Source organism: Crocodylus siamensis, chromosome 4 (genome assembly GCF_052110815.1).
Source record: "Crocodylus siamensis isolate JL-2025a chromosome 4, ASM5211081v1, whole genome shotgun sequence".
NCBI lineage: Eukaryota > Metazoa > Chordata > Crocodylia > Crocodylidae > Crocodylus > Crocodylus siamensis.
The window spans coordinates 186,511,712-186,535,105 of NC_143398.1; the positions used below are offsets into that span (position 1 = coordinate 186,511,712).

General features: G+C 41.1%; 1 protein-coding gene across 2 annotated transcripts in view; it reads left to right on the plus strand.

Annotated features, from left to right (window-relative positions):
* Positions 1-23,394, plus strand: part of HECW2 (HECT, C2 and WW domain containing E3 ubiquitin protein ligase 2) — a 329,502-nt gene that overhangs the window by 255,937 nt on the left and 50,171 nt on the right. For both annotated transcript variants that reach the window (XM_090045208.1, XM_090045209.1), the window contains 5 exons: positions 4,501-4,635; positions 7,131-7,233; positions 9,762-9,858; positions 19,872-19,955; positions 21,696-21,805. In XM_090045208.1, the coding sequence (XP_089901334.1) occupies positions 4,501-4,635; positions 7,131-7,233; positions 9,762-9,858; positions 19,872-19,955; positions 21,696-21,805 (529 nt within the window). The remainder of the gene's footprint in view (positions 1-4,500; positions 4,636-7,130; positions 7,234-9,761; positions 9,859-19,871; positions 19,956-21,695; positions 21,806-23,394) is intronic.

A 23,394-nucleotide genomic window follows, 5' to 3' on the forward strand; every position in this document is an offset into this window, starting at 1 on the left:
TACATAAAGCCAATATTGATCAGCTTCTCAGAAGAAATATAATACATTTAGATTGGATTGGTTTTGGGAATTAAATCAGTTTTGGGCTGCATGGGGCTTAAGACTGGCAATAAATACTGATAGAAAGTGTTTGTTGATAGTTTGCCAATTAATAACTGATTTAGGTGGTTGTATTGGAAGGCTTTTTATACTTTAAAGTTAGAGTGTGGTGTATAGAGGTCTTAATTATTTTTAAATGACCATTCACTGGATGAGAAACATTCATTGTTAGTAAAGTTAAGCTGTGGTTTCTTCAGCCAGGGGCAGTTTAATTTTTCTCTTGGGTTTCTACGTTAATTTTTCTTACTTGAAGTTAATGGGATATTGGAAGTGCTTCTTTTTATTTCTAGAAAAGTATTATTGGGTCCTGTTGAAAATGGGAAAATTAGACTTACTTTTTATATGATTTTGTATTAAATGTGGTCATATCATCTTCAAAGTTTTAAGAAAAATTTAAAAAATTAAAAAAAGCTAGGATGACCAATTAGAGTTTGCAGTGGCCTTTTCTGTGGTATCATTACCCAGGATTTTTTCTTAATCCTTTTGCAGGAGCGTAGGAAGGAAAAAGCATGTATGGATTTAGAATGTGAGGTGGTAATAGAGATATGAGTTTTGATGAGAAATACATTTTTATTAGCACTGGTGAACAAACTAAGAGAATAAAAAAATCATTGAATCATAGGGCTTGAAAGGAACCTCTGGAAGTCATCTAATAGAACACCTTGCTCAAAACAGAAACATCTGTCTAAACAAGTGGTGCTTGACCTTTTGGCTCTAAGACCAGATGGGTAGCATAGGGCCTGTCTTCAGGCTAGGTGGAGAAGTCTGTGGGCCTGATAAAAGATGGGGCTCAGGACTGCTGCTACCTGTGCAACGGTCCTGAGCCCCATCCTTGGGGGGATGGCACCACTTGGGTCTTGTGAGGGATGGCACCACTTCCTATCACCCCCTGTGTGTCAGGATTCAGTCCCCAGGTGCTGGTGCTGCCCCCTTGTACTCCCCTTGCACTGGGATTGAATCCTGGGGGCTGGCACCCCACTTCCCAGCCTCCTCCCTCCCACCAGGATAGGGCACTGGAGCCTGGCACTGCCCCTTCTGGTCCTGTGTGCTGAAATTGGGCATTGGATCCAGCATTGTAAAAAAGAGTTTTTTCTACTGTAAAGTGGCGATCAGTTACTTTACTCTGCTTTATGGGTTTTTTTTTCCTCCTATATTATCCTATCACCTTCCCATTCCTTTTCCTAGTTTAGGAATAACTGAAGTATACAATGCTTCTTGCGTTGCTTGGCCAAAGAGGGCGAGAGATTTCTGGCCATACTACAATACATAAATATTTCTTCCATTTTGTTTAGTTCTCATGTTCAGAATGAACATACCTTTACCCTATTGTGCAGCAATTAAGACATACTCCATGATTTTTCAGTTGCCCATTAACTTACAAATACATTGAAGTTGATTTCAAAAGCAACACAGAGTAAACATGTATGGGGCAGGGAGAACAAGCTGCCCATACTCCCAAATGGTTATCTTCCCTCTCCTCTCTGTTTGTTTGTGATCTGAGGTACGTTGATTGAACTCTGTGGAGATTAATACACAGGACTTCTGAAATCTTGGGGTCTGAACTAAAAAGCAACTTTGTATCTGTGTTTTTGTATTCCCTCTCTCAACATATGTAGGCTGATAGTGTAGAGTCAGGCATACATGTAAATGTATATACATATATTTTGTATTAAATCTTTTCATACAGTAAAGTGATTGTTTATGGTTTAATTGTTGAATTCATTATTATTTAAAGACTGTCAAATTGAGTATTATGTGTGTATGTGTGTGTGTGTGTATAATGCAGTTGGTAAATTCAATGTATTTAAAGATGCATTAAATATATTTATGGATATTAACTTTAACATATTTGTAATGCCTGTTAAAATATTTTACTTCCTATTTTCCTGTATGAATTTGTGTGCATATATTATATAATATACAAATGAAAAACATCAGAATTAAACTATTTTGATGAGCATTCACAGCTTTTTACTTAAAGTGCTAATTTTTTATTTAAACAGCTATAGGTCTTGGTGCTATACAAGTAGCTTTTGGCCAAGCCAAGGTACCAAGTCTCTCTGCCTAACCATTGTAAAATTTGTTTTTCAGAGCAGTGGTGGGAATTTCCGTAATGTTAGATTTAGTTTTGTTTTTTTGTGCTAGACTGAGTTTCTAGCTGTGATCTCAGTGTCCAGATTAACTCTGAGCTTTGAAGTTACAATGATTTTATTTAATAGATTTTCAGTATAGTAAATATATGCTTTGTTATGGTAGGTTGCCACTGGCGTGCCCACAAGCATTCATGCTTAATAAGATGTGATCATTTTTAATATAGTCTTTAAGCATATCTTATTTAAGTGTATGCATGAAAAAGTATTACATACTGTGTTAGATTGCCACATTAAGTCAGAGATTTGTGCAATGTGTGTCCAAGCAGAATTCTCTTTTCTATTGAATCAATATTTTTATTGATGTTTTTTCTAATTCTACTGTACCGTAAGGTTGGTCTGTTGAACTCAGACTTTGAGCTAATGAAAGTTGACTCACTTTCTTTACAATATTGGTAGATCCAGTTAGATACAATATTAGACAGTGGAGCTTTCAAAGTATTTCTGGGTACCTGCTAGCAAGGAAAAGTAAATACATCAACCAGGAGCATAAGCAACTTAGATTCCTGGGTCCATTCAACGGCTGCCAACCCACTTCTAAGACCAGCATTGAGATTTTAAAACAGTTTTCACTTTGCTTTCATACTTCTATAATACCTGGAGTCTACATTACTGGTGCCACAAATGACATCACTGCTTGGCAAAAGTGGACTCTATCAGTTCAAAGCCCAAAGATTGCTATTAACACATTGCAGTTATCAAACATGTTTTACAGTTTATTACCCAGGAAACTTTCTGCTAAATCAAGTGTGTCCAACTTCTGTGCTGTTCCTGGGCCTCTCACTGCTCAGGCTACATGCTGTGGGGCAGGCCCCAGAATCTCCCCACTTTTCCCCCAGTTTACGTGAGCAGTGCCTTGCTGCATTGACTTGCATCAGTGATACCCCTTGCCCAGCTGTTTCTTGATCCCTGTTATAATAAACAGTAATGCTTCACTCTGCACTGGTATAACTCATTTGTTCTTCTGTCTGTTTGTTTTCATACTGCTCAGAAGAGGAAGTGGTTCCTTCTCAATAGACCCAAATTACCAACTCAGGAGAAGGCGGGGGGAAAAAGCAGGTCTTCACACTTAATGGTTTTAGATTGAATAGATTTAGTGTCTACCTATCTATTTTCATAAGCATCGTGTTTGAATGCCTCTCAAGCATAGAAAAATAGAAGTAATATTAACAAGCCACACTAACCGCTTTGTGATTTATATTCCTTGCTTCCTCAGAGGCATGTTTTGTTTTGCTGTAAATCCTTCTCCCTGAACTTAAATATTCTTCTGAGATAGCTCTGTGTTTTTTTCACCATGGCTGAAGGCCCACAAAAGCATGAGAATAGGAAGGAAATGTTTCCCCAGAGCCACACTAAAACTGGAACAAGTTTCGATCTTGAAATACAGAGGCTTTTTGCTCTAATTGTACTGCAGCTTCTGAGTTTCCTCATGATCGTGTGGTCCTGTTTCAGAAAATGGTGAGCCAAACAATACTCATTGTTTTTTTCTCATCCCATGAAACCCTTGGGCCTGTCTTGAATTTTTAATCACATTTTAGCAGTATGTTCTCTGTGACCCCAGCTGAGTTTTGTAGGTTGTTCAACCATGAAGGATTTCAGCAGGAAGACAGTGAACATACCTGTAATCACATTGTGTCATAGAACCATAATCATAGGCTTAAGATGCATACACACCCACTTGTGTTCATATTCATAAGGTAAATAGCTTTTAAAGAGCAATGTTGTTGCCATTAAGTGACCTCCTTTTGGCTGCTTATAAGGAAAATGAATTGCTGGACCCTGTTGCTCCTGTAAAAAATTAAAATCCTCTCTTCTTGAACAATTATACCATGATATAATTGGGCATTTCTATGATGCTTCCCAACTGAGTATACATGACTGCCTTATAAAATGTTAGTGGATTAAGCCAGTAAGCCCTATAACACCCCTATGATCTGGGAAATGTTATTCTTGTTTGCTGAAGGGGAAGATGAGGTACAGTAAAATGTAGTAACTTCTTAAAGTAGTGACTAGAATCCATATCTTCTGTATTTAACCCTTATTCTTGTTTGCTGAAGGGGAAGATGAGGTACAGTAAAATGTAGTAACTTCTTAAAGTAGTGACTAGAATCCATATCTTCTGTATTTAACCCATGGCTGCTTTCCCTCTGGCAAGTATGCTTATTGCAGGGAAGGTGCGGTTAGAAATGGCCTAGTTTACAGTGCATGTTGGTTCAGATCAAGTGAACGCTCTGTTTTTTCCCTCCTCCAGGCTTTTTTTGTTGACCATAATTCCCGCACCACTACATTCATCGATCCCCGGCTTCCCTTGCAGAGTAGCAGGCCCACTAGTGCATTAGTTCATCGGCAGCATTTAACCCGACAGCGCAGCCATAGTGCGGGTGAGGTAAGCCTAATCTTCACCTCCAGGATTTCAGTTTTGAATATTTGTATGTAATAACATGCAAACGTTCATTATTCTTTTAGTATTTTAATTGTTCCACTGGTGTGATCAATCAGCCAACATTATAACCTCTTTTCTCACCAGTTAAGACCCTCAAAGGTACGATTTGATAATGATTCAGTTGGAATGTATTTATTGTTGTTATATTGTAGTTACCCATTAAACCACATGAGGGCTCTTGAATACAGCAGGAACCTGCTTTTTACTACCTATGGTAATTTACACTGACTAGGGAAGTGTCTAAGGAAATAGGTAGGTTTCATGTAGCTCAGTGATTCTAAACCAGGGTACCGCAGAGTGCCACACAATTTTAGCACTGTTACGTGTGCAAACAAGATTCACAAGATAAACCCAGAGGTTTCAAATAGGAGTCTATGGTGTCAAAAAGCACTCTGACCTGTTTTGGTCTTTCCTAGTTCTTTGCAACAGAAGACTTGCTCTATTATTTTTCTGTAGTCAAAAGTGAGTGAGAACTAAGAGCTGGAATTTTCTGAAGGGTGCCATAAGTCTAAAAATGTTGGGAATCATTGATGTAGCAAAAGAGCATTATTCATAATGCCCTGTTAAGCCTTAGCATTATAGAAAAGTAAATGTAAATATTCCTGTTACCATGAACAGAATATCAGACATTTGTGGTCCATATGATATAACATGGAATTTGTAAAATTAGAAATATTTAGAATATGGATTCAAATGAGAAATGCTTTAAAAACTTATATAATAAAATTCTGTATTGAGGTTTTGATTACATAGCTCTTGAACTGGGTCATCACTAGCAGCCTCTGAATCAATCATACTATTCATATTTATGTCAGATGTAAATACTATGGGATCACATCTCAGCTCTATTGCTTTTTCTTTCAGCACAATTCAGAAATAAGGTGGGAAATGTGATTGTAAGATTTCTTTCACTCCCCATGTTCAGGACCAATCTGTGAGAAGGTTTTCCCATCCTTGATGCCCTCCTTGCCAGTTTCCACCTTTGGCATGGTTTAGGTTGAGGTAGGGAGGGGTGAATGGCATATGGCTGGCACGTACCATTTTGTACTATCTGGGCACATCTACATGAACATATTAATGCAATGCAATAAAATCCAGCACTTACCACACCAAAGTTTATTGCTCTTGGGCACCGTGTCTGCACATGCACTTGGGACTGTAGTATGCTGAGCTGAGTCAGTGCAGCTCTGGCTGGCAGAGGGCCTGGGAGATGAGCCTGCCACCACAGGGCTGCTCTGCCTGGCTAAAGATGCTGCAAAACGGATGGCTGGAGCACGAGTGTGCTCCTGTGTGTGGCCAGCCAGCAGGCAGCCCCTACACTGAAGCACCCTCGTGCATATATTAAGCAAAGGGCAATTTAATGACAAGCATTTAGTTTTTAAATGCAAAAAAGTAATGTTAATGCAACAATATTAAGTTTACAACAGCATATTACAGAAGCTGCTCAGACATCATGGTCACTACTAGGAACTAAAGGATGTGGTTTTACTGCAACTACATATCTGTAACACATTTGTGCTCCTTGTAGAAATTCAAAATCTTATCTGTTCTCTGCAGTGATGAAATAAATGTGCCTTTACAGCTTTTTTATTTCTGTTTGTCCTGCAGAGTGCAGGCTGACTTCCATTCCTCCATTTACTGATACTGTGTTCACAAAATAGACTTGGCAAACTCAACTAATGACAGTTAGCACAGAATTATTTCCTGTTGGTTTAAAAAAAATGCAAGGAATTAAAGAAGAAATCTTAGTTCTAAAAACCCAGATTGACTTGCCACAGCTGGAAGTTAGAGGTAGTTGAAAAGCAGTAAATATAGAACCTCACAATGCCCAAGAAACTCCCAAGAGCAGCTGCACACGTGAAGAGGAGCCTGCTCCAACACACTGGAAATCTAGTGCATGTAATTTGATGCACTGTGGCAGCCTTATGCATTGTGTTTCAGTGATGCAGCATGCCTCTGTACTGAGAAAATGGCAGTGGTGTGCTTTGAATTAAAACACATTGGATGTACTTTAGTTCGAAGTGCACCACTTCCTTTTCTTAGCACAGAAGTGTACTATGCCGCTGATACACAATGTGTGGGTGCTTTTAATTAGTGTGGTTTACTAATGAAAAGTGCCTGGCGCTGTGTTGGAAGTGCATGGAAAAATGGCCCAAATTAATGTTTCTTGTTCCTTAGATTGCATAAACACAATACAGTAGATGCTGAGTTTTCATAATTTTCTTCCATTACAGATAACTCCTGCTGTTGCAATTAGTGGGAATATTGATTCTGATTTAGCAGAGTTCCTATGCATGTGCTTAACTTCAGTTTACATAAGTAACCACACCCATATTAATACGACTGATCATGTACTTAAGTGCTTTGATGGATTGAAGCCAGTTTGAAAACAGCCATGTTTTGCTTGGTGCTGACCTTAATTCTTACTGTATTTTTAGGTAGGAGAGGACTCCCGTCATTCAGGACCACCAGTTTTACCAAGACCATCAAGCACATTTAATACAGTCAGTAGAGCGCAGTATCAGGACATTGTTCCAGTGGGTATGTCAGTGCATATGATTCTCTTCAGACAGGCCTATGTCGATTTAACTATGCATGTCAGGGTTCCCTGCTGGGGTGTTTCTGTTTGGTATAGTACTTTGTATAATGGTTCAACCTTTCTACCAGCACTCTGTGTTAAGGAATTTCCATCTGTGTACATCGAAAAGTTTTCATGCAGAGTCACGTTAGTGTGGAAATGTTTGCTAGTTAAAACAAGGGCTTCCTTGCATTGAAATTCCTGTTTAACTTTCCCTGAGAAGGAGGTAGAAAAGTTTCAGATAGTGGGCCAGATTCTCTATCAACCTGGATTCCACACTGAGTTTTTATTTCACATACCTGCCAAAGGCTAGAAGTCTTCTTGGAATTGGTCACTAGCCTAAATTCAGTTCCCAGTTACATATCCACAACCTCACTGAGTTTGATACCACAAAGAACAGAATTCAAATCATTGAATTTAACAACTATCATACTATGCAAAAAAATCAAGATTTATTCATCTGATTGACTATGATTGGCTTTTGGTTCAGTGTCATGTTTACTTGACAATCACAATTAATTTAACCTCCTTTCCCATGCTGCTTTATTTAGGTTTAGGATTTGTGCTACATTGAACAAAGATACTTTAATGGTGGTTGAATAATTGACAATGGAATAGGCACAAAACCTTTGGATAGACACTAACTTGGTGGATAGAACCACTTTAAAGATATATACATACAGTAAAGAAATACTTTAAATTCATTTATTTTCTTTGGCATAAACTGACGAATAATGACAAAGAATTAAGATGGTCATTGACAACTGCATTTTAAATAGTTTTGCAATAATTTGGGCTCTGTTGTTCGATAGTTGTCCTGGGAAGCTTCACTAGTAACTGAAGCCTACTCCCATGGTGCACATGTTTGCTCTTGGTAGTTTAGAAATACAGAAAAATACAAGTTGGCTGCCTGTCTGTCCGGTGGTAGAATTGCACACGTCATCAGAAATGTGTCCAGCTGTGTAAATGGTGTTTGTTAAATAAATGCTGAAGAGCTGAAAGAAAAGCTCCACATTGTGTTTTGATGTGATCCATCAAAATCATGAGTAGGGGGAAGGGAGATTTAGTTCTCAGTGTTGAAACAGTGGAGCTACAAAAGTATAGAAAGTTAGCAAGAGTAGAACAGTATACAAGATACAAAATTTTGAAGGTAAATTTGTACAGGAATAAATATTTATACATTTGATTTATTTCACTACAGCAAAGAAGTGGAATTAAATCTGTCAAGCTTTCAATCCCTTAAGATAAGGACATTTATAATTAAGGGAGAAAAACTGGTTATTCCTCATACCATTGTAGAATCTAAGGCTATGGACATGCATTCATTTGTAATGCCTCAGCACTCAGTGGTGCCTTTGCTGTGAGCGTACCACGTCTTGCCATTGCTCCTGGGGCACCAGTCACTATGGTGGTTGTTCCCACAGTGCTGTAGACACACCAGCTGTTGTGGTGGATCTGCTATTTTTGTGGCACTACAAGGGCATTTGTGGCACCACAAATGTAATGAGTGTCCATAGTTTAAGAAAACCATGCCATAAGTGCCTGGAATTATAATAAAATAACCAGGCAAAAAAGCAGCATGAATTAAGGCTTGGGTAGAAATATGGATTTGCAGCCATATATTTCAATGTATTGATTTTGTGGGACTTGATCAGACCATTAATATGAGTAAAATAGAAAGGCTAGTATTTTTCAAGAAAAAATAGAGTTGGAAGCAAATGCAGAGCACCTAACTATTTACCTTGTATATGCTAATAAGAAATTTGTGCTATACCAGCTAGTTTACTATTAACTAATTTGTGAGTTTATATTCCCATCTAGCGCTGCCGTTTGACTAATCTAAAAATATATTATTATTAATGTATATGATTCTTTATTGCCCAGTAACTTGTATAGTTGTTTGTATCAATGTAAAGTGGGTAAAAATATTGATTATAGTAGTTTTTTATGTTCCTTCAATAAAGTATTCAAGAAAAGAATTCAGGTCAGATCAATTCAAATTCATGCCCCTGTTACTCCCATTAAAAATTCAAATCCTCTCTTCTTGAACAATAAAAAACAACTTGGTGTATATTGCTTTCCAACCCAAAATGCTTTTTAAAAATTAGTGAATTAAGCTGTCATTTTGCATTGATATACATGATAGCACAGGATGCAGGACAATGGATAATAAGATCCTTCATAAAGTCATGCAAATATGTTTACTAGGTTAACATGAAATTATGGTTTGCTTGATGAAACATCTGAAAAAGTCACATTGTTAATTTTTATGAAGGCATGTTCTGAATCAGATTTGATTCATAAACAAGATAATTTTTTTATATCTAAAGCACAATTTAGACATTTTTTACAATAGAGTACTGTTAGTGTAATAAATGAAAATAGAGCTCAACTTTATTGTCATTGTCATTTTTAAAAATTACAAGAAATGTTATGTTGCTATTCAAATAACATTAGTGTTCAGTAAGATATCTTCTGTTGACATTTGCAGCCTATAATGACAAGATTGTTGCATTCCTGCGACAGCCCAATATCTTTGAAATTCTACAGGAGCGTCAACCAGATCTCACCAGGAATCACTCACTCAGGTAATAATTATTCTGATTCTTTAGCCCCATTTCACCACAATATATCATTTACTATTTTCTTTTGCCAAAGTTCACTTTTTGTCTGGATGACTGCTGTTCAAGTTCATTCAAACTTGGGGATCACCCTAGTGTAATTTCAGTCTGTCAGAAATATATTTATTCATAAAGTTGTAGTGTTTCTTTAATATATTCTTTTGCATATTGGCTTCAAGCCTTGACAGTGATATAGTTCTACTCTAATGGGAGCTTTTGCACAGGCAGCCAACTTGTCAAAGCCACAAAGGTGATCTCTTCTGATTTCTTTTTTATTTGGTTCTCTGCTGGGCTTATCAGCCATCCACAAAAATTATGTTTTTCCTCTCTTGAGAGACAGTAGAATAATCCAAGGCAGGATGCTGGGGGAATGAAAGGAATAGTGGAAATAAGTAAAATTGCATGACCCTTGATCTTATCTTCCTCATCCTCCTCCATACCTTCACTACACACAGTCAAAGTGCAGTGACAATTCTGTATAGCAATCTGGCTCCTCTTCATTCTCTAAAACAACTTGACAAACTGATCTTACCATCTCTTGGCACTCATGTCAGCCATGTTAATATATGTGGTCTGCTCTCCCATCACTGCCAATCACCTCTTCCATCCCAGCACTGTGTAGCATTCTCATCTGCAGGAGAAGTTGTGAAGAGGGGGAGTAACCAGGGAAGGGGCCCACAATATATGCAAAACAATAAATCAGTACAATGTTAAATATAAAGCAGAGAAGAGGAGAAAAATAACTTTAAAAGTGGGTAAAAAAAAATCTGTAATATAAAGATAGGTGAGCCCTGAAGGAAGAATCAAGGGAACTGGAGGAGAGTTAGATTCTCATCTGTCATTCCATTACAAGAAGTATAAAAGACAGTGTCTATAAAAAACAAACTTAGATGTACTAAGCTAGGGGATCACTGGATACCAGGGAGCATTACAAGTGAGTGAAAGAAGGTGGTGTGCAGGAAAGAAGTGGCCCTGGGCAGTATTGAGTATTTGTGCATCTAGGAATGTAATGCAGGTACAAATACTGTGGGGGCTAGTTGCACTCTGGACATCTTGCTGGGCAAAATGTCAAGTTTTCTGAAAAGCTGGGTCCAACCCTGCTTTCTGAGATGAACTTAACCAGCACTGTCTGTCAGCATTTTTACTGTTGCACTGGTGACTCAAAACAGACCAATACAATTCTTGCACAGTCCCATGAAACATCCCCTACAGTTTGCCATTAAAGGTATCTTGTAATTATTAGGGCTGTGCGAAGCTTCAGTCCCTGATTTGATTTGGCGGCGATTCAGCATGATTCGGTGGCCAAATCTCAAAATCTGAATCAAATCAGGAGACCCTTTAATCTCTCCGAATTGAATTGGAACCCTCCAAATTGATTCAGAGATGTGGAAAGATTCGACAATTCAGCCATAGACATAGCTTTAAATTTGTACCAGGCTGTTTGTGAATGCTGAGGTGGTGGGGCAGATGGAATGTCCCACAGGAGTGCAGGGGGCTCCCCAGTGCACTCAGCAGCAGACTCGGTAGTGGACCAGAAGCACTTCCGGTCCACTTCCAGGTCTACCAGGGAGTGCACAGGGGGGGCTCCCCTGTACCTCCCGAGCTTGGTGGCTGGTGCTTCCTGGGTCTGGGGAGGCAGCCAAGGTCCCCCAGTGGCCGATTGCTTAGTTGTGGGGCGCAGGGCCCCATGCGCTCCCTGGCAGGCCCTGAAGTGGACCAGAAGTACTACTGGTCCACTTCCTGGTTCGTTGTCGAGCATGTGGGGGCCCCCCACACTCCTGTGGGATGCTCCATCTGCCCCAGGATTGCAGCATTCACGAGCCACACCTGGTACCTTGAGGTATGTAGAAAAGACATTTAAAGCTGTGTCTATGGCCGAATCACTGATTCTCTGAATCAGCATCGAATCTTTAGATTTGGATTTGGCCAAACTGGGAACAGTGATCTGAATCAGTGAATCGAATCACTGTCCCTGATTTGCGCCAAATCGGAATCAAATATGTCCCGTTTCACACATTCCTATGTGACAGTTACAGGATTATGTAGCACAGGTACAACAGAGCTGATGTTTAAAAGAAGTTCACCCTTCTGCAGAGAGTCAAGATGAAGCTCTTCTGGCCCCATTTAAGAATATAAGTAGGGATAGTGTTCTTGTTGGGGTTACTAAAACACTTAATGTAAACATATGGAGAATGTGTAAAGCTTAGTACTGCAAGGTGTTAAACCATTTGAACTCAGTACAGGAAAGCCCTTTTGTATTTTGTCTTGACCATCTGCACAGGAGAGCATATCATCTATAGGTTGGACTTCTTTAATTACAAAAGTATACATTACTTAGCTATAAAACTGAATAACTCGTATCCTGGAAATTAAACACTGATGTTAAAATGTGTTTCCAGAACTTCTTTGGGTATAGTACAATTGAAAATTGTCAATTTTTGACCGCACATGCATGATCATCAGGGATCTGGGTTTTCTGTCCACCGTGGAAAAATGCAATAAAAGAAGTGTTTTCTCATTTTCAGGGAAAATGGTGGGCTTTCCCTTGCAGGCTGGCAGAGTTTGAGACAGCAAGGGTCTGGGGACAGCGGGAGGAGGGCAGTCAGGCAGGGGCTTCCATGTGCATGTATGCATGTACACACGCACATAGCTACAGCCTGGAGAGCAGCTCCTGCTCGTAAGTCTGGCACATGGAGAGGGGAATTGGGGCTATAGTGAGGAAGGGAGGGAGTTGGGCTGGGGCTGCTTCCCAGCCTAGACAGTGCATGGGGTTTGGGGTCTGGGGCCAGAATGCGCAGCCACAGGGCCCAGGCGGGAAGTGGGATGGAGTCATGAGTGGCTCATCCAGAGGCCAGGGGAGACTGGCTCCCTGCTGCTGCATGCACTGCTGGGGGGAGGCCCTAGGGGGCATGTGCCCCCCAAATTTATGCTCAGGGTGGGTGTGAGCTGCCCACTGCAGGCTTGGGCTCCCTGCCCTGCTGCCTTCCCCCCAGGACCTCCATAGCCCAGTGGACCTAGCACAGCAGGGCAGAGTGGGGCAGGGAAGCTTGTGCTCCTTCTAGGAGATGCATGCTGCCATGGTGAGGCACCCCCTGCCTGCTTGGCAGCAACAGGAATGGTGGCACAGAGTTGTGCCCCTCACTGCTGCCAGACAGGCAGGGAGTGCTTCACCATGGCAGTGCAGGGCTCCCAGTAGCAGCACAAGCCTCCCCACCCAGCCCCACTCTGCCCTGCCATGCCGGGTGCCACCTGCTGGACTACAGAAGCTCCAGGGGAAGGGCAGCAGCCCACACCCACCCACTCCCCCGCTGTTTCCCCAAAGGGCTACACTCCGGCTGTGCTGCCCATGGGGAAGGGGGAAGCTGGGCTCCACTCTACTGCAACAGCCACTTGCTCCCATGGGCAGCAGCCAGAGCTCGAGCACTACTGTGGGGGGCAGGGGGCTGTGGACCTGGGTCCCTGGCCCTGTAGCTCTGGCAGCTGGGGTCCCCTCCAGCAAGGCTGGAGCATGTGGGGGCTGTGGGTGGCAACTGAGAGGCACCAGCAGGGCCCAGGGGACTGAGGGTCAGGAGCAAGGGGAAACAGCAGGGCTGGGGAGCTGTAGGTTAGTAATGAGGGGCAATGGCATGGGCAGGGCACCAGTATGTCAGGACTGCTCAGTGCCACAAATTAGCAGGGGCGGAAGGCAACCTCAGGTGGACCCATGTCCCGGTGAGCAAAGGGGACAGGGAGAGCTCTGCTTTTCCATGATTAAAAACCCAAAATCAAACAGCAGAATTTATAGGTATTTAAAATTTATTTTGTTATAGTGATTGAGGCACTGGTAGGCTTCCAAATTGCTTTGAAATTTTAATATATCAATAAAATATTGTGCTCAACTGATACATACATACATACATATATATATGTATAAGTCCTAACATATATATAGTGGCATTTCATTTTAATCATGGATTTGGTGTTTTTTTAAATCAGAGAATTTGTGATTTTTAAATGGAGAAAGCCAGGATCCCTGAAGCAGTTATTCAGGTTTTGATCTCTTATATTGTGCATTAGAGATTGCCAGTAAGCAGTGGTCTGACTTCCCAGAGTCAGAGTCCCATGTCTTGATCAGTGTGTGCTGGCTCGGTTCTTCTCATATCCTGACAAGTCTTATGATGAAACTCCAATGTCTGAAAATTAAGATATCCACTCAGTAATCCAATAATTAGATTATAACATTCTATGTATGTAATCCAAGTATTGGAGAGTCGTCTTAAATTCAGTGTTGTTTTAGATTTGGGTAAATATGGTAATTAGTTCCATTGGAATTGCATTTGAAACATGAGCAAGCCCATTCCTGTCAGGTGATAATATAAAAAGAATTTCCAGGAAGGTTCTCCTATTTTCATTCACCTCCTTTTACTCCAATAGCAACACTCTGTTTTTTCCTTAACTGTTGCACTGGTTTTCTCAGTTTGCAAATTGGAAGCTTTTCAAAGGACCATTGGCATTATCAGATTTTGCTGCTTGTAAAACGTTGCTCCCTGGCTTACATGTTAACTTTTCACTTTTCAAGTTCAGGCACTTTGCAGATATAAAATACAAACCAAGGGACAAAAGGTGTTACTTTGTACTAGTTTACAGAATACATCACTTTCAGTGTATGAGGTCAATATCCTCATTGTAAGTAGAACGAAGACATATATGTCTTTCTTTCTAACCTGTCTTAGCAGAATGAGTAATAATTCTGTTGAACTGAAGATCCTGAGGTTTTACTCTGGGGTTAGTTGGAGAAGTCCAGCCAGATCTCTGCTCTTGCTTTACTATTTGGAGTTGATATACTTTGTTAAAGAATAGGTGATTTCATGCTCACCACCTACTACCATAGTCTTCAAAAACTGTGTACCATGCAACATCTAGGACTTACACTTCTGTCACATCATTCCTTTTTTCTTTATAAAGGTTCTATTTCCCCTTTCTTAATCAATTCTTTAAGCCACTGAATCAGCAAGGTATTTGAGTATGTGCCTAATTTGGTACATGTAACACTGAGAAGATCCACTGAAGATGGTTAAAGTCAGGCACATACTTAAATAACTGGCTGAATTAAGGCCTTTTCAGGTAAATTATTTTCACATGTTTAACCAGTATACAGTTTTCCTATGACAGTATTTGCTTGTTCTATTATTAGATGTGCATTTTGATATTGAAATTACTATTGTAATTTAAAACTAAGTAAACTAGATCATGGATCACCTTTATGGAAGTGTTCATATTGCCAGGTAGCATATAAATAAACCTAACATTATTATTTGCATTCAGTTGCCTGGAGCTGGAGTTGCCTGGGCATTATAAATTATTTACAGTTGTACAACATACATGATGGAGATAATTTCTGAGCTTCTTTGTTTACAGTGGCAATTTTCTGGGTTATCTGGATTTTCTTTGGCCATGTCTACACATGCATATTAATGTGCAGTAATAAACTCTGGCACCAATCACTCTGGAGTTTATAGTTCTTGGGCACCGTGTTTACACATGCGTCCAGAACCACAGCACATTGACCCTGGTCAGAGCAGCTTTGTCTGGCAGAGGGTCTGGGGCGGTCAACCTGCCAGTCCTGCTCAGACCCAGCTCAGCATGATGTGGAGGGGCTGGCTGGGGTACAAGAGTATGGCTTCAATGCAGGGCTAGCTGGCAGGCAGCTCCTGCACTGAAGCATCCTCATGCCCCAGCCAGCTGGGCCTGTGTCTACACGTGCATTGCTTTACATGAAAAAACGCTGCAGCAGGATAGTACTTATATTTACAAGTATTAATCTGTTGCAGAGTTTATTAATTTCGTGCAGCCTAATAGGGCCACAAGTGTAGATGCTGAGATGTTTACTGTGGAGCTAATTAGGCATCTCCACAGTAAAGGTCTTGTGTAGACACCCTCTTTGGCCTTTATTAGGCATCTCCTGATCTTTCTTTAGTGAATATGCTTGGCTTGACCTGCATTTTGTGATTTTTTTTCCCATGAGGTCTTTGATTTTGATGAAATCTTTGGATCTTTTGATGAGAGGCTGAACAGAGTGGTCTTTGGGAAGCAGAGGCTAAAGCTCTCATGATTTGAATTACTTTAAAAAAAAATCTATATAGTCTGGGTTGTTTTTGTGCTTGTGTCTTTAATTTTTATGCTAGCTAATGACTGGGCAGTCTCTGCTATTATTTTTTGAGGGGGCAGCAGTTCCTGGAGGAATTTTTTGTGGCTTACCAAGGTTCAACAGCTGTTTCGTTTTATTCTGTTTTGTTTTTATATGTACGTCAGGCAAAATGCAAATGTCTTTCAAAACTCCCATTGAAATTGGTACAATCAGGATTTCACCCTTTCTATTTTATTGATTCCTAATCTGATCAGCTTCTCCCTAGTACTGCTGTGACTCCATCTTGTTTCTCCTCTGAATTTCTATAATTTCTTCTTGCTTTCCCATTGTCTCACCATATTCTTATGCCATCTTCCCCTGCTTTTCTTCCTCCCCACTTCTGATCATGTGACCTTTTGCTCATACTTTTCCACCACTTCCCCACCTGCTCTTCTCACTTCTCTTCTTGATCTCATAAATTTCGTGTTCATCTATGCTTCTCTTTCTTCTCCCCTCATTTTGTAGTTGTGGCCTACAGACTTTATAGAGGAAGTTGACATTTCTCAATCCCTTCTCTTTTCTGGGGGCCCACAGGAAGCCAGAGCAGACCCCCAAATTGGCAGTATGACTGTGTAAGCCTGGGATGAAGTGAATCAGCATATCTCCTTAGTAGCTTTCAGGTGCAAACTAATTTCACCCACTCTTAAAGGGTGGCCAGTGGTGGTATCTCATGCCACAGTGCCCCAGATTTCACCAGTCTAAATTTCTGAATTTGGCTTATGGCTCTTGACTCTGTTGCAGGTAAGTAACAGACTTTGCCTAGCTTCATCCTGGTAAGATATTAAGGCATTCAAACTTGTGTGTACATTAAAGTGATTTAATATTATGTATGTTGCTAACTCAGGACTATCCAACTTTTAAGCAACTGGGGGCCTTACGCCCTGAAGCCAGTCCAGTGATTGCTGCATGCCACTCGGGCTGCACCAGCACAAGCCAACTGGCCCCCTGGATTGCACTGCATGTGGACACTTCCCTGCTGCATCTCATGCTTGGGTGACTCCTAGTGCAAAGTGTATGTGGATGCCATGGCTTCACCCTCATCGTCCCAGCCCCGGGCTTCTTTGCTGTACTATGCCACATGGGTGCTCTGGGCCATAGGCTTCTTTAGCACTCTGGCATGCTGGAGCAGAGGCAGAGTGTGGAAGATGGAGGATAAAGAGGGAGCCTGGAGACTCCAGCTGCTGTTGGATGGGAGCCCAAGGGCCACAAATTAAGCCCTCCTGAGCTGCATGCAGTCTGCAGGTCACCAGTTGGACATTTCTGCACTAACTTATGCAAAGAATGTGTCTACTGTGCAGCTGTTTTTTATTTACCTGCTGCCTGAATGCCAGATTGTAAGCTCTCTGGGGCATGGAATAGCTTTGTGGTATATCGTGGTGCAATTATTGGTACAGGGATATAACCCTGTGTGTTTAGGGTCTCTAGGCCTCAATAGAAATAATAATAATAATAAATCTGTCCAAAATATGGGGTAGAGAAAAATCAGTTTTACAAATGAGAGAGTACAGTTAATTTGAAAATAGTCCTTTACATGTTGCCTAATCTATTTAAATTTTTAAAATAAATAAGGAGACAGCAGATGGGGAGTGGAGGTTGAGTAAAAAGACACAAGACAAAGACAGCATGTGTACAAAATTATCATTCAGGGACTTTTATGAACAAGAACATTGTGCTTAACCTGCTGTTAATCATAAAACTGCAAAACCAGAATCAAATCTCTTTAAAAACCTTACAGTTGAACCCAAGAGGCTGTTAAATAGTGAAGAGGTCTTCAGACACAGGTACCTATATAAATTAAGCATGAATTATACCTTAACAGGTAGTAAAAAGCCTGTATAAAAAAAAAACCTCAAAAAAACTGGAGCTCATGTTAGGAACGAAAATGAAGACATGGGCTATATGCATGAATATAAAGGGTGAGCTCTAGAGGTGTGTGAAGTGGGCCCTATTTGATTTGGATTCGGCTCAAATCGGGGACGGTGATTCAATTTATCCATTCGGATCACTGTCCCTGATTCGATTCGGCCGACTCCAAATCTGAGGATTCAATGCTGATTCAGAGAATCAGTGATTAGGACATGGGCACAGCTTAAGAAGTTTTTTCTACATACCTTGAGGTAGCAGGCACGACTTATGATTGCTGTGATGTGGGGGCACATGGAGTGTCGCCCACAGGAGAGCGGGGGGGGGCCATCCACGTGCTCGGCGGTGAACCCAGAAGTGCTTCTGGTCCACTTCTGGGTCTGCCGGGGAGCATGCTGAGCCCCCTCCCCCCTGCACCTCCCTGGCAATTGGCCGTAGGGGGACCCTGGGTGCCCCCCCAACCGAGGAGGCACCAGTCACTGTGCTGGGGGGAGCACGGGGGAGTACCTGGCACGCTCCCTGGCAGACCCAGAAGTGGCCTGGAAGTGCTTCTAGTCCACTTCCAGGTCTGTTGCTGAGAGCTCTGGGGAGCCCCCTGCGCTCCTGTGGGACGCTCCATCCGCCCCAGCATCGCAGCACTCACAAGCCCCTTTAGAAAAAACACTTAAAGCTCTCTCTCTATGTCTGAATCTTTCTAAATCTCTCTGAATTGATTTGGAGGGTTCCTATTCGATTCGGAGAGATTGAAGTGTCCTCTGATTCGATTTGGATCTGGAGATTTGGCTACCAAATCAGGCCAGATCTTCACTGAATTGAATCAGGGACCAAAGCTTTACACAGCCCTAGTGAGCTCCCTTCTCACTCCAGAGATGATCCCTCCAATTCAGGGCTGAGACAGTGTGACGTTGGTGTTGCTGCTGCCAAGCTGTTGTCATATAAACAGTATTGCCATCCAACTGCAGCCAAAATGCGTCTCATGGGACCAGATGAATCGGACACCACTATTGTAGAATGTACTGTAGTAGTAGACACTAGTCGCATGAGCACTTGTTAAGGTGGGTTTCTTTTCTGTGACCATTTGGTTGAATTTATTTTTCATTAGTGTTAGCCTTTGCAGCCCAGGTTTCTTTTTTCTTTGCTAATCGTAAAACCAAATTAAGAGACATTTCATGTTGGAATAGTATTATAATACATGAATAGTATTATAATACAGGAAGACACCTGGGCTCATTAGTGTTGAAAGCAATTGAGGCTTCAAAAGGCAGAAAAAAGAAATGCAAAACCACAAGCATTGTCCTGTGTCAGAATTCCAAAGGCACATGTGAGAGATTCTAATTAATATTCAGCCTAATAAACAACAGCATTGCACAGCATTTAATAGGCATAGAATTTGGAATAATCACCCACTTACATTCGGGCACAGGGTGTGTGAGAGAGAGAAAGAGAGAACAAGGTGTTTTTGAAGAATCCTTAGGACAGTGTTATGTGTAAAATCTGCTTTAAAACACAAATGATCTTGTAATGTAGAGCTTGAATTTATAGTAAGAGGGGAAAAGGAGAGTACCTCTTTAAACACTTCATTTTCAGAATAGCAATGTTCTCCCGCAGGGCTCAGCCTCCTGCTTTGAATTCAGGGCCACAACTAGCATTAACTTGAAGGATTGATTTTTTTTTTTTTATTGGTTGGATGGCTGTGTTACTTGAAGCAGCCTGAGCTTCTGAGAGATGAGGCAACAGGCGAAACATGCTTGAGAACAAATTAGGATTTTTTGGTTGTAGGATTCTGTTGCTCACATGGACATGGTGTGGTACCAAAAATAATGGTGTCTGAAATACAGAGGCATAACCCAGAGATTTTCTTGATATATCCAGCACTTTTTCTTGTTGCTTTGGTGTACATCGGTGTCTTGTTTGCAAAAGACATTTTGGAACCCTTTTTTTGCTTAAACAGGGAGAAGATTCAGTTTATTCGAACAGAGGGAACCCCAGGGCTGGTGCGTCTGTCCAGTGATGCAGACCTTGTCATGTTACTGAGGTAGGTAGCGTTGCTTCCTTACAAATGTGTGGAATATGCTGTGAAGTGCCTTTTGATGTATTGTGTGTACCCGTTTACTTACCTTAATGTGTTTCCAGTTCTTCAAGTTGCAGCTGGGGGAGCTGCAGCAGATATTAACACTGGCTTTATGTAGTGTTGAGTTTCTGGATGTTAGTTATTGGCATGAAGGTCACATTTATCAGAATGGGGAAAAAAGTTATTATCTGAGGAAAACAGTGCTGCAAGAAAAATGTAAACCCACTGCTATCCAGTCTGATTTAAGAATCCAATGCAATAAAAAAAGTAAATGAGCTTGTCCTATATCCTTTAAAATTGTTCCATTTATAGCCATTCTTAAAAGGTCTAAATATAGATTAGTGTGGTTCAGACTTTCACACAAGTAAAGCATTTGCTCTTAATCCTTCACTGTTCAAGGGCGTTTTCTGTTTAGCGCTAATTTGTGAGGGTCCATGTTTTTTAATGCTAGTGCTTGACATATAATTTTAATATCTGAGTTGAACCTTGAGCTTGTAACCTTTGAGCTGTGCAGACTGATTTTGCTCTCTTTATTCATGGGAAATGTGGTTACAGCTCTTAAGGATAGGAGTTACTTTAGTAAGGCCCATTTGATTATTAATCTAGAAAAGTAAGCAGTTAAGAGCTCAGTCTTCATTATGTCCTCCACATTGTAGTCACATTCATAGTATATTTGAAAAAAATTGTACTGTGGTCTTCTGGGGAAATGTTAATTTGTCCATAGAGAAAACATTTAAAATATTAGTATCTCCTTCTAAAGCTGTGTTGACACTAGTTAAAATCAGAATGAAGAGAATTAAACAAAAACACATAGAAAGTTATTATTAGTACACCAAATATGAGAAGTGAATAATTTTATAACCTATAAAACTAGTTTCACTGTATTTTTATTTTAATAAAGATAGTGCTAATTATTGCCATTTCTATGAATGTCTTTTTCTATTATTCGGAAACAATTATTGTAATGGAAATAAAGTAATATGATATTTTGTAACTGGTATCTCTCTTCTATGAAAATCCAATAATTAATGTAATGAATTTGTAAAGGAGACAAATAGCACCAAATCCCCTAAAACAGCTTTAATCTGATTTTCAGGTTTTATTTTATTTTAACCTGCCTTCTAAAATCATATAAACTAAACTAACAGGCAGTCACTATAACCAAAAAAGGCTTTGGTTTGGGATGAACCTGCTTTGTGGAAAAATCCTAATAGAAATCACTTGTGCTAAGGCGATGCATTATAGATTTCTATGTTTTTGAAGTGTGCATCAGAACAGCCACCAAACTGGTGAGTTTTTTGTAAAGTTAACTGTAAGAATGACAGTGATGTAAATAGTGATGTAAAAGGAAAGGTGGGGTAAGTTAGGAAAGCAATGTAATATTCCTATATATTTTATTTAGATTTACAGAACCAGAAGGAAAAGAAACAAGAGGCAGCATGAGTTGGTAGCCCAATGATGTGGGCACTCCCATGGAGGAAGAAAGTCCTAGCTTCTGGTCCTTGCTGCTAGGATTATTTCTGTTTTTTAACCGATGACTGTCTAATGTAAAATATAGGCCTAACCCTGGCACTGGACTGGAACTCTCATCACTAGGCTCCAGATTGGTTTTGTAGGACTTTGTCAAATGTCTGTTGCTAGTAACCAGAATAGAGTCTTAGATCAAATAAACACCATCTATCTTCTCTTGTTCCTTTTTACCAGTTTGTTTGAAGAAGAGATAATGTCATATGTGCCGCCACATGCCTTACTTCATCCCAGTTATTGCCAGTCCCCAAGAGGCTCCCCAGTGTCCTCGCCTCAGAACTCTCCAGGTAAATTTCGTTGGTGTTTCAGTAGGTTCTTTAAGGAACAATTTTGAATATTTAATATGGGCCAAATCCTGATCTAAAATTCCTGTTGCCTTTATTGAAACAAGGACTTGGCCCTCTGGGAACAAAAATGGTAAAAATTTATGTGTTTGACTTTTTTGATGGTGATTATTTCATTAAAGCAGCATCAGCCACATTTTCCAGCACTAAGCTGAAATGACCCAGATTGGGTTCAAGGTTGGCCAGCGATAGGACCCGGCTACTGCCACCACCAATGTTTCTACCTGCCTCCCAGCCACAGTGTGGCACTGGTGAAGCTCCCTGCTGGTCAGCCACAAGCTGGTATAGAAAAAGCCCCCCATCCATCAAACACCGCCAAACCCCCTGTTTTGTAGGTCAGATCTAGTGGCTTCATGGGCTAGATCTGACCTGTGAGCTATAAATTGCTAATCCATGCATTATAGTAACAGGTCTGGTTCTGCATATTTCTTAATAAAACTTATTTTGTAAAATATTAAATTATCCCATGAGCTGAGAGCACAGGTAGTGAGATTGAGGGCCCACTGTGGTCCAAGAGAGGTGGAAATCACAGAAATATCATAAGCAAATAAAGTAAATATAACATTACTTACTCATCATTTCTGAAGAGCCCCACATGCAGCAGGGGGCCATGGGGATCACCCCTGCTGGGCAGGAACTGGTGAGTCAGGGTTTTTTTCTTCTTCTTTTTTTTAAGGGCCAGGAGCTGGGGGCTGGGAAAGTGGATGGGGTTGGGGAGCTTAAGGCAGAGTCCCCCATATGGCATGAGGCAGTGGGAGGCAGCAGTGATTGTCCCCCACCCAGCAGTACCCGGTCAATCGGGGCTTTTTTTCCAGGGTGTCAGGAGCTGGGGTCGTACGGGGCTGGGAGAGCAGGTGGGGGATGAGCCTGTGTGATTTGGAGACATGGTTGATTTGGCAGCAGCTGAATCTCCAAATCAGATTCGGCTGAATCAAATCACTGTCCCCTGAATCGTCTGAATCTGAGGCAAATACTAGCCACTTTGCACAGGCCTACCAGACATCTCTTGCTAGAGAGTAGAAGACATTTTTGACCAGCTAAACTATGGCTATTTACAGGTGTTAATTTCTACCAGTAAGAAATTCTTACTGGTAGAAAAACAGCCCAGGAGCTGGAGTGTACATGCAGAACTACCCAGACGAGCACCCCAGCCAGGGGCATCCTGGGTCACTGCCACTCTTAAGAAAGTCCATTAATTGATAGTCTGTCCTTTCCTCTGCCTGGGAAGGGTACAGGCCATCAACTGGCAATTAGCAGCTACTGAAAAGCAGCAGCTGCCACAGACAGCCCTGGGAGAGTGCCCCCATCATCCTGCCAATCAGCGTTCTGCTGTAACGACAAAGCTCGGAGAGCCTTGCCACAGTGGCACAACAGCCTGTCTTGCCCTGCGCAGATCCAGGCCAGATAGTGGGGCAAGCGAGGGTATTGCAACATGGCAGGAACTCATGCTGGTGAGAGGGTTCCCCTGCAGGAGAATGACCCCCACCCACCAATCAGCTGATTTGTAGTGAAGGAAAATTTTTCAGGGGAGA